We start from the raw sequence: 12,006 nt of genomic DNA, 5'->3' as shown, positions 1-12,006 counted from the left end.
ACTATTATATACTGTTACTGCTCAGCCCCTTACCATTGCCCCACCCTGACCTAGGGCCTAGGCTGATGACTAACTGTGTTGTTTCTGCCCTCGCAAAGGGTGCAGAGGAAGACTCCTGTGGCCGGACTAATTCCCTGTTAGACCTATTCCCAAACTTAGTGAGGCGGTGGGGTGGGGTCCCTGTTGCCCTGGAGAGAGCCAAGTCCCAGCTAATCTCTCTACATTGTACATAAAGGAAAAGGTTTGCTGTGTAACTTTGGACATGAGGTACACCCGTGCCCTCCCCCTATACTTGGGTCTAATCAACTGAGCCTAGATTTGCTATATGCCAACTAAAGAAACCCGAGAAACAAAACTAAGGTCAAATTGAATTCCTGGGAATCCAAGAGGAAGAGATCTCAGAGGAACCCCAATAACATTTACTATTCAGTATGAAATTTTTCATGCTTTATCTCTGCTTTAGGCTAATTTAGGGGGAGGTTGGAGGGAAGAAGGAATTTCAATATGAATAGTGCAATTATTTCTGAGACCAAAGCTGAGGAAAATGGCAGTGTTGTCAATGATAACAATATATTCCAACTGTTCTTTGCTAGCACCACTCTGTTTTGTGGTAGGTTCTTGAAACTTGGTTCAAGATTAGTCCTGGATTCAGAGAGGTGTCTTTTGCTGTCACTGTGAAAATCTACCTTGGTTTGGTCAAGTTATAAGATGTGAAAATTGGCACATACATGCTCAGAAGAACTTCTGTAAGCACCCATTCCTTAATTTTCTGAACATTGCGTCTGTACTGCAAATGCTCTGTAAATCTCATTGAGCTGCCCTGGCCGGCCTTGCCAAAATACTTGTTGGCCTAAAAGAATATACACTGGGCTTGGGACACTATGAGATCCAGTTTCACCTCTTTCACTCACTGGTTTTTATATTTTTGTTTATTTCACAATCCTTAACATTGTCCAAAACCTCATATCCCTGCACTACAGGCAGGCAAGTATCATTCTTTCCCCCCTCCCTGCAAGGTAATAGAAATTGCACAAGGTCATTCCCAAAAGGGCTGGGAATAGAACACAGGGCAAACATTTTTGAAAACCATTGTGCTAACTCCACATTTTGGCCCCAAATAAGTGTCCTGATTTTTCAAAAGTGCTGAGAACCCAGCAGCTACCATTTATTTCAGGATTTAGATGCCTAACTTAAAGCACACATTTTTGAATTTTGGTCCAGTTCTTGAAGTACGGAAGACCCATCTGCACCCACTTCACCTGCTGCTTTTTCAGAATGCCAAATCTATCAATGCCAACTGTTATCACAATTCTAAGGTCTAGACCACAATCCCCATGCCTCAAAGCCAGAAACAGAACCCAGGACCACTAATTCCCAATATTCTACTGCTGTCTCGCAAATAATGTAGTTGTGTAACCCACTGGCAAAGTGTGTGTCCCACTCTAATGACTATTCTTCATACAGGATAACAGTCTACTGCTGCTAATTGTTACTCCTTTAGCTCATGTAGTGGTGGTCTGTGCTATAGATCTGACAGTATAAGTTCAAACCTGTGCTGACAACTGATGTGAAAGGGCTTTTTGGTTCTACATTTCTAGGTTTCCAGTTTTCATTTTTAAAAACTTAGTAAATTTTATACAAAGACAAAAAACTACATAAAAAGAATGTTATGGTTGCAAAGTCAAACGCTCAGAAGTTAGGAAAGGCTGCCAATTAGAAATAAGTGTGCCTAGGGAACCTTAACTCTGCCCCTTGTTCATATGCATTATAATAGTTTTCAGTTACATGATCACATGCTACTTTTTCCACAGGATATCTGGCTTAGTGCTCAGCATAGATGGAATATAAGCCAAGGTTATATAACTGATGCTGCTGTTGCCTCTAGCTACCTTGCCTTATTCACTAGAGAAACTGGAAAGCTTGTAATAATGAGGCAAGGGGCTGTAACAAGAGAGCATTGACTTGTGAGTAAGGCACTGGGCTTGGATACAGGGGGAAATGGGCAATATCTTTGATTCCACCACAGACCTTCTGTGTAGTGTTAGACAAAACACTTAAACCAGAATTTTTAGATGTGGCCAATAACAGTATGATTCTCATTTTCTGTGTGCAAAACTTGAGCTACCTGATTTTTCACAACTGCTGAGCACACACAAGTCTATTGAATGCCAATGGGAGTTGTAGGTATCTGCTACCTCTGAAGGATCAGACCCTAAGCATCTCAACTTGGATGCCAATTATTGAGGCACTTCAGTTTGGACACTTACATAAATTTTAGCCTTAACATCTCTGTGCTACAGTTTCCCATCTGTAAAGTGGGGCTAATAATCCATTAACATTTGTAAGGCATTTACATGCAACAGTGATGATCACAACAGAAAATTCCAAGAGGAAATAAAATAATTTGGAACACTTGCATTACATCAGATACATAGCCGCATAATGAATAAGGATAAAAAGAAATATTAAATTGTTGCTTCATTCACTGAGAACTACCCAGTACCCTGAATGGGCAGAGAACCTGTAGGAAAAATGTGATTAAAGGCTGTGGGTAAAGTTTTCAAAAGTGTTTAAAGGTATGTCTACACTGCAGTTAGACCCTCCCACCTTGCAGGGTCCCAGAGCCCGGGCTGCAGCCTGAGCCCAAATATCTACACCACAGTTAAACAGTCCCCTAGCCCGCACCCCGCAAGCCCTAGTCAGCTAGCATGGGCCAGCTGTGGGTTTTTAATTGCAGTATAGATGTATCCACAGTGATTTAGGAGCTTAAGTCCCCCTTTCAAAACAGAAGTTCATAAGCTTAAGGATGCAGATTTACAGTGTCTTCTTTGGGGGAAGGGGTGCCTAAAGATGCACATAGGCACTTAGAAGGATTTTTTTAAGTATCTAAACAGATTAGGCTACTAAATCCCATTGATTTAAATGGGAGTTAGGCGCTTTACCTGTTTAGCCACTTTTGAAAATCCCAATAGGTGCCTATGTGCATTTTTTACACCTAAATACCATTGTAAATCTGTAGCATGTCACTTTTGAAAACAGGACTTTGTCTCCTACCCACTTAGGTGTTTCTGAAAATTTTACTCTGTAGCATAATGCATACTCACAAGGAGGCAGAAAGAAGATTGCACGGGCAACCTCTATTCTGTAATTTCTTAACTTTTATATGCCTGACTTTACATCCTTAACAACACTAATTTATTTTAATTTTCATCTATGAAATATTCTATATCTAGAGAGAGAATGTACTAGCAACAGGAAAACTTATACTCAACAGAAAGTGTTATCCAACTTATTCTCTGTGGATGTTCAAGCTATTCCTACTGTCAGTTTTAATCGCATCCTCTTGCTTCTCATTCCTCATCTAGGTTTCATCCTTTCCTGTCATTTGCTCTGATTTTGGTTTCTATATTTGTGTATCTATTACAAATCTCTATCATTTTTTCTCTTTTCCATGATTTCCAGTACTTTTGTCTATTTTGTGTTTCATTTACTTTTGATTTGGTGTTTCATTTTGCTTCCTGTATAATTTTTTCTTACCTTATTTAGCCCTTAAAAAACGCCCCCAGGAAATATGACCTCAGCATCTTATTAGAACTGTAAAGTTGTGGCTTCAGTTCTCTGTGCAATATAATATCACAGTAGCTTCATGAGGGCATCCTGCATAGGCTAGGTTAATATTTACTGATGTGTTAATATAATAATGACCCATCTACCTCTTCTCATCTCTGGGGCACTTTCTATCTATAGGGATGGAAATGAATGACAGAGTCTCTCTCTGCTGCCTGATGTCAGAGCTGAGAAAGGTGTGAAGGGTATATAAGAGCTGTATTACTTGCCGGCAAGAAGGGGTGAATAAAGGGATACTGCAGAGTCAGATGCAAGCGTGGAATTGTTGCATGTACCCTTCCTGCTAATACAGACGTGTGTTGAACTTGTTCAGTTAGTTCCTTGACCACTACAAGGTAAATGATTTATCCTTTCTGTTATTTAAGATATAAAGCTACACACACTTTAAAGAGGGCACAATCTGCCTCATTATTAAGGAACAGAATTATTCAGAAAAAGACTAAAAGAAAGATCTCGGTACAATCTGTAGCTGAAACCACAATCTGAAATTTAGAAAATGTTGGGGGGAAAAAGCAAGGAAGATGGGAAGAGGATTTAATCCACTAGATTCCAAAATTTACTAGAGAGCCATCTGAATTTATCTTTGTTCTGTAACTAAAGTTTGATCATGCTTTTGCTCTAATTTAATGGCAGAGATTAACTATTGCCTGTTTAGAACAGCACTAGGGTCAGATCTATTGTATGTTGAATAGTACTTAGGTTCTCTTTTAGTTTTGAATTGTTATTCTTTTCAGAAACTTAGGAAGGAAAGATGTGCAACCTAAAGCTGACAGTTGTCTTCATTGTGCTCTCTGTTACTTTAAGCTACTTGGACGCTACACCTATGGAAAGGTAAGTAATGAAAAATATTATTTATTTTTAATGAGAAATCAGATGTTTCAGACTGTTGCATTATTCACTTTTGCCATCAAACAATATGAGCAAAATAGGGCTATTCAATTTCACTGTGTATTTTGTTATTGTTTAAAGACTATTCTCTGTGGCTGATGATCTATCTGATGGGACTTCCAACAGACAAGGATGGCTATTACCAGTTCTGTCAAGGAATACATCCTGGGGATTTAACCGGGCATTGCCACAACTGGCTGCAGCAAAGCCAAAAAGGTATCAAATCTCTTCTGCATTCTTCTATTCAAACCAGACAGAATTAAATTAAGAAGCATAATTTATGTCAGCAATTTTCTTTTCTGTTAGAACCCTTAAATTCTATTCAAATTCACTCAAAGAGAGCTTAAAATATCCTTTTTGGTAGAAATGTAGCCATTCTGTAAAGAAAAGTATTTCAAGTTAAAAAGTGAAATATAGTTGGAATGACAATCAGTTTTACCAGATCTGTTATGGAAATCTGAAAAGCTTTCAAAATGTGTTCTCTGAATTTTCAGCACACAATTTTTAGGTTATGCTGTGAAAGGAGGTTTACTCTGAAAGAGATCTGCTATTTAAATGTTAATTTTTCATGCCTGAGTGAGGAGGGACATATGATATTTCTTTCCATGTAAAACAGAATTCCTTTTGGAGTGAATTTAATTATTTTAAAATATTACTGTCTTCAGTAGGTGAATGCTCATTTTTGAGATAAACAGAAATTTCAGCATAGCAAGAATCAACAGAAAGAGTTTGTCATGCTAGACTTTCACTAGTTTGTAGTACATTTACAGATGCATAAATGTAATTTTCAATAGACTCTTGATGTATACAAATAGCAATTTTAAAAGAATTTGGAGTTTATACTAGGTGATAAACAGTATTGAATAACACTAGGAAAATTACCTACATTATCTGGTCTCAGAGTAGCAGCCGTGTTAGTCTGTATTCGCAAAAAGAAAAAGAGTACTTGTGGCACCTTAGAGACTAACAAATTTATTAGAGCATAAGCTTTCGTGAGCTACAGCTCACTTCATCGGATGCATTTGGTGGAAAAATCAGAGGGGAGATTGATATACACACACAGAGAACATGAAACAATGGGTTTATCATACACACTGTAAGGAGAGTGATCACTTAAGATAAGCCATCACCAGCAGCGGGGGGGGGGGGGCGGGGGGGAGGAAAACCTTTCATGGTGACAAGCAAGGACGGCTATTTCCAGCAGTTAACAAGAATATCTGAGGAACAGTGGGGGGGGGGGAGAAATAACATGGGGAAATAGTTTTACTTTGTGTAATGACTCATCCATTCCCAGTCTCTATTCAAGCCTAAGTTAATTGTATCCAGTTTGCAAATTAATTCCAATTCAGCAGTCTCTCCTTGGAGTCTGTTTTTGAAGCTTTTTTGTTGAAGGATAGCTACTCTTAGGTCTGTAATCGAGTGACCAGAGAGATTGAAGTGATCTCCAACTGGTTTTTGAATGTTATAGTTCTTGATGTCTGATTTGTGTCCATTCATTCTTTTACGTAGAGACTGTCCAGTTTGACCAATGTACATGGCAGAGGGGCATTGCTGGCACATGATGGCATATATCACATTGGTAGATGCGCAGGTGAACAAACCTCTGATAGTGTGGCTGATGTGATTAGGCCCTATGATGGTGTCCCCTGAATAGATATGTGGACAGAGTTGGCAACGGGCTTTGTTGCAAGGATAGGTTCCTGGGTTAGTGGTTCTGTTGTGTGGTGTGTGGTTGCTGGTGAGTATTTGCTTCAGATTGGGGGGCTGTCTGTAAGCAAGGACTGGCCTGTCTCCCAAGATATGTGAGAGTGATGGGTCATCCTTCAGGATAGGTTGTAGATCCTTGATGATGCGTTGCAGAGGTTTTAGTTGGGGGCTGAAGGTGATGGCTAGTGGTGTTCTGTTATTTTCTTTGTTGGGCCTGTCCTGGAGTAGGTGACTTCTGGATACTCTTCTGGCTCTGTCAATCTGTTTCTTCACTTCAGCAGGTGGGTATTGTAGTTGTAGGAATGCATGATAGAGATCTTGTAGGTGTTTGTCTCTGTCTGAGGGGTTGGAGCAAATGCGGTTATATCGTAATATATCGTTATATCGTTATATCATATATCGTATTGTACCGCATTTGCTCCAACCCCTAATCCTCTAATATAATATGGGTAGTGAATACACAATCTCAGAATTCTTATAGCTAGTCCTCTTTATTTTAAACAGTTAAAATCAAACATTTCTCTACAAGATATTTTCTTCAAGTGTGGGGTCTGATACCCCGCTCGTCAATGGTCCCGTCCGACAGTCCTCTTCTAAGTAAGCAGCCCCCACTGAAACCAATGGTACTTCCCTCTTGAATAAAGGCTGCAGGATCAGGTCCCTAGCGAGCTCACAGCTATGATGAGTTTTTGTGTCATTTTGTTCAACTGTGTAATAATGTTAGGTATTGATAAAATATATAATAACTTGCTGCATCAGTTTCATAAAGTTAACTATTGTAAAAATATTGGCCCAGAGTTTTAGGGCCTGGGCCTGTACCATTTAAGTGAATGGAAGCTTTGCCTTCATGAACAGATTAGCAATTTCATGAGAATAAGTGACTGATTTGTCCTTCCAGGTGAAGGTACTTAGCAAATTTCCCATCCATGGTATATTGTTTGCTGGCTATGTGATAGTATGTTATGTCTTTTCTATTAGGTTTTAAGAGCCTGATCACGCTCCCATTGGAGTCAATAGAAAGATTCTCACTGACTTCCAGGAAAGTTGGATCAGACCCTAAATTACCATTTAACTGAAATATGACATGTTTAAAATATGAATCACTTATAAACTATTACCTATTTGCTAACCAACAGCTGTAACAGCTCAGACATTTAGCACACAGTTTCTATTTCACCTGGGCTCTTAGATTCAGAATCACACTGCTGAAACATAATGTGACATTTTAAATACTAGAACTAGTCAATTAATGGGAAAATATATTAATCAGGAATTAGTCAGAGTAACATTGCCAAAACTCATTTTATTTGCAATGAATTATTTGACCTATTCATCTAAAAAATGTAATTTACTTCATGTCACATCAGCATATAGATTACTTTGAAGAAGTATAGGGAAATCCTTTGGAATGGATGGTCCTTATTTCAGGAACTATTGTCAACATCAGAGAGTGTCTGTTTAAGGGCATGGCTTAATGGTTTAAGAAGGAAGTTTTGAAATCCCTGAGCTCCCCAGAACCAAAGATTTGAATTCAACTCTTCCTCTTTCTGAAGTGAGTCCCCGGCAACTTACTATGTGGGGATCAGTTGGATACGACCTTAAAACTGAGGTTTTCTTTGCACACGGATGTTTCAGTGGAATTTTTTGTAAGAAAGATAGGGCCCTGTCGAAAAATGGCTCTCCCCCACCACAGCAGTATTGCCATGCTGCTGTGCTCCAACAAAAGTGGCTGGTTTTCAGTAGTGAAGAAATTACTGTTTGTACAGAGCCAAAGCTTGAGTGGTACAGAAGCCAATGGAAGATGCAGATGCCGAGCACCTCTCAGGATCTGGCCCATAGCCCTAGTCTCAATCCTGCTGCCTTTTAAATTAACTGAAGGTTTGCCATTGACTTTAATGGGACCATTATGGGGCCCTCTGAGATTAAGGGAACTGAATAAATTTAAGTGATTATTATCATGCTAATCAGTTTCATGATATCAGAAAATTCTCTAAATAGCCATAAAAGTTAATCTTGGAGCTAAATCATTGTTGTCACTTACTGACTTAACTATACTATTATTACAGTTATTCTAGATGCCAGAAGCTACTGTGCTGAATATCAATAAAAATGACATATGAATCTTGAGGTTTTTGAATTTAACCTACACCTATCATTAAAATAGATAATAGCATACAATGTGATTTTTTTTCAGGCACAAAGTAGGTGGCAGGAATATTGTATTGTTCACATATTTGTGCTCACATTAAAAGAACTCCTACATTATCAGTTAAAATGCCTTTTAGAGGTGGCATATTTGATTGCTCATCATTAGACTTCACCATGGTTCTGTTTGTTTTATGTTACCAGTCACCGCTTGGAGAAACGGAAATGCAACACTGCTACATGTGTGACGCAACGTTTGGCTGACTTTTTAGTTCGATCCAGCAACAACATCGGAGCAATTTATTCACCTACCAATGTGGGATCCAATACATATGGCAAGAGGGACCGAGTTGGGCTTTTAAACAGAGAACCCCTAAATTATCTACAGCTTTAGCGTGTTGAAATGATTACTGCTGCACTCCTCATTAGGAGTTCCTCCCCAGTTTTTATGTATAAATAACCTTTTAGTCATTTACTACCTATACATTCTTAACAGTGCCTTGTTTTCTTTGTGTGTGTGTCTGGGTATGTGACTTTCATGGTTCTCATTTCACTATGCATGTATGATGATATGCATAGGGTATGGTTTTGAATTCACTAAACACTTCAGAAATCTGCTCATTACATTCCTTTGTGAAAAGAAAATAAACCACAAAAATAAACTGAAATGTAATTGCTATAGGGTTTTTTTTAATTAAAAAGATTAAAAAGACAACCATGATGCGTATATCTTTATAGTCCCAGCTGGGTGAGGGGAAAACAATGAAACCTGTCCTAAACAACACTCAGGGAGCTAACAAAAATCAGTTGGTTAATGGAGGTTGTGTCCTAATGTAAGTGAAGCAGAATTGTAGTCAGTACTTTTGGAGTTACTTTAGAGGGGTTATAGTTCCTTACTGCACGCTAAGCGAGAACTATTGGGTGAAATTTTATGGCCTATGTTATACAACTTAGACTAGATGATCGTAATGGTCCCTTCTCACCGAAAAATATTTAGTCTAATAAGGGTGATTTCTTGTACAGGTTTCATTGCATATTGCAATATGGTATTTTAAGGGTTTAAAATTCTTATATCTAAATTTTAGCTCATTTAACTCTAACCACTATGAGAACCAGTAAATTATAAACCTGAGCACAAGGAAACCCAACTAATCGGGTGACAAGAACTTTGTATTATTATTTGTATTTTATTCTTCTTAAAAGCATGTCCTACAAAAGAACTGGCATCTTTCTTTGTGTGTTCCCTTCTCTGAACTGAATTAATAAACTGATTAAAAAGAAAGTGAACAAAAGCATTAACTACCTATGATAGCTTTATATTTAAAAAAAAAAAATCTGTTCACGACAAAGATTTTTTCAAACTGGTATTTACTAGTACTAAGCAATTCATTAAAACCGAAGAGCAGTTTGACACAATAAGCTTTTCCTTGGTGTTATCCCAGCACAACATCAGTGTACGTTTATGAAATGTACATTTTAATCTGTCGCGGGCTTTCAGAAAAACTGCCTCATCCAGTATGTTACAATAGGAATTTTTGTTTCTCTTCATCATATTCTCAATTAAAAGTTTAATGACATCAGGAAACCACAAACAGGATGGTGGCTTCTTAATTCTGTCAAATTATGAAAACCTTTTAGCAGAAGTTCTGTAGGCCACTCATGCCTTCTCATTGAAAAGCACCATTATTGGAAAAGTAAATTAAACCTGAATACTCTGCATGGGTTGCTTCACTTTGTTGTGTTTGCTTTATAAAGTGTACCTTAGAATACAAACTCTAAGTTTTAACTTTATTTTAATTTATGTTTTGCCTTCATTTTATGAACTGATCTGAAGTACATTGAAATAAAAACTAAAGCAATGTGCAAGCTATTGCTAATCATGATCATTTGTTCAGAAAAGGTTAAACTTGATATTGCAAAGGATAGTTATTCATAAAGTCTTTGAAAAAGCTGTCCGAATGGTATTCTGTTTGCTTACTACTTCTGGCAGCTTAAAAACAGATGTACTTTTACTTCATTCTTGCTCAAGTTCTACAGCAGGGGTGGCCAACCTGAGCCTGAGGAGGAGCCAGAATTTACCAATGTACATTGCCAAAGAGCCACAGTAATATGTCAGCAGCCTCCCATCAGCTCCTGCTTCCTGCTCCCAGTGCCTCCCGCTCACCGGCAGCCCTGCCAATCAGCGCCTCCCCCTCCCTCCCCACACCTGCTGATCAGCTGTTTTGTGGCATGCAGGAGGCTCGGGGGCGGGGGAGAGAGGAGCGAGGGCATGGCAGGTTCAGGGGTGGGGATGGGAAGGGGTGGAGTGGAGGCAGGGCTTGTGGCAGAGCCAGGGGTTGAGCAGTGAGCACCCCCTGGTACATTAGAAAGTAGGCACCTGTAGCTTCAGTCCCGGAGTCGTTGCCTACACAAGGAGCTGCATATTAACTTCTGAAGAGCCGCATGTGGCTCCGGAGCCACAGGTTGGCCATCTCTATTCTACAGCTTCTTTATGTATGTAGCTTAGTTTGATTTTTTTTTTCTAATTCAAGTATGACAATCACTCTTCAGAAAGCAAACAACCAGATATTGTTAGAGTAGTTGTGAGCTGTCACAGATAGGATGTAATGGTGCATTACAGTAATTGCATAGCACCTTGCAGGTGGTTGTTTCAAGGTTTATTGTACTGTGTTTACAAAGAATGTTGGTAATCCCAGAATTAAAAGCTTTATACATATTAACTATCAATGCATCAGGAGTCTCTAGATTGTCATTTGATGACCCTACCACACTAATAAAATTGATCGCACTAAAACTCTGCACAGACTGGTAACACCTCCTCAGTTTCAGTGGTACCAAGTAAATTTTTTTTCTGGACTGTCCAATGCACCAGTGATTGTGATGGTATCAGTAGTACCATTTCTTTAGTTGGGAGGATACCCAGAAAGGGGACTTTTCCTCAAAGTCAAAAGATCAACTAATAGAGGGTCACACCTTAATATACTTAGGTCCCAATTCAGCAAAAACACTTAAGCATGTGTTTAAGTGACACTGAATTCAATGGGACATAAGTATATGCTTTGCTAAATCAAGGCCTTGATGCCACCTGCCAAAGTTATGTCACTTTAGATTCAGTCTTACGAGGTGCAAGTAACCCCCATTCCCATTAACTTCAACTGCCTGGAGGTAGCCAATCCCTTATAAGATTGGAGCCTGTCATAACATACATAGAACACTATACCCCAAGACTGGAAATTTCTATCGGCCCTAGTCAGTGCTCCTTTGATCACTTGGTCAATAGGAGTTTTGCCTGAATAAAGAGGTCAGAACAGAATCCTTGGTCTATTTTGGATATAGTTTCTTCTTGGCAAATTGTTGCATGCCCCCTCCCTAGCTCCCTTTCTACCACAGAGATCAATCAGGGTGTGGAACAGTCTCTTAAGCCCAATCACTTGAGACATCTAAAATGAAGCTGGACAATGCATTAGACTTTTCCAGCTGTGGCTTCTGAAGCTGTGGTTCTGGTTCTATCTGGACTCAGTTACTGGTGTGATTTGCTCAGCATGAGAACAGTCCATTTGGTGCCACGAAAAACAAGCCAGGCTATTAAACCATAAGAATGGTCCACATTGTTGGAAACATGCAAAAAAGCCATAAAGA

The 12,006-nt window shown here is 39.0% G+C and overlaps 1 protein-coding gene across 1 annotated transcript; it reads left to right on the top strand.

Annotated features, from left to right (window-relative positions):
- The first annotated feature begins 3,635 nt into the window (after positions 1-3,635).
- On the top strand, positions 3,636-10,465 carry LOC119848580 (islet amyloid polypeptide). Its single transcript, XM_038384547.2, has 4 exons — positions 3,636-3,962; positions 4,362-4,458; positions 4,597-4,731; positions 8,572-10,465. The coding sequence occupies exons 2-4, from the start codon at positions 4,379-4,381 to the stop codon at positions 8,759-8,761; spliced, it is 405 nt and encodes a 134-aa protein (XP_038240475.1). The 5' UTR covers positions 3,636-3,962; positions 4,362-4,378; the 3' UTR covers positions 8,762-10,465.
- Positions 10,466-12,006: the final 1,541 nt, after the last annotated feature.

The sequence above is a fragment of the Dermochelys coriacea genome, chromosome 1 (genome assembly GCF_009764565.3).
Source record: "Dermochelys coriacea isolate rDerCor1 chromosome 1, rDerCor1.pri.v4, whole genome shotgun sequence".
NCBI lineage: Eukaryota > Metazoa > Chordata > Testudines > Dermochelyidae > Dermochelys > Dermochelys coriacea.
This window is presented reverse-complemented; position numbering and strand designations above follow the sequence as displayed.

Bases quoted from the DNA above. Each gene is read 5' to 3' on its own strand.
- LOC119848580 (XM_038384547.2), top strand. From the start codon at position 4,379: ATGTGCAACCTAAAGCTGACAGTTGTCTTCATTGTGCTCTCTGTTACT. The intron at 4,459-4,596 runs GTAAGTAATGAA...TATTGTTTAAAG, and splicing joins GACGCTACACCTATGGAAAG to ACTATTCTCTGTGGCTGATG. The intron at 4,732-8,571 runs GTATCAAATCTC...TTATGTTACCAG, and splicing joins GCTGCAGCAAAGCCAAAAAG to TCACCGCTTGGAGAAACGGA.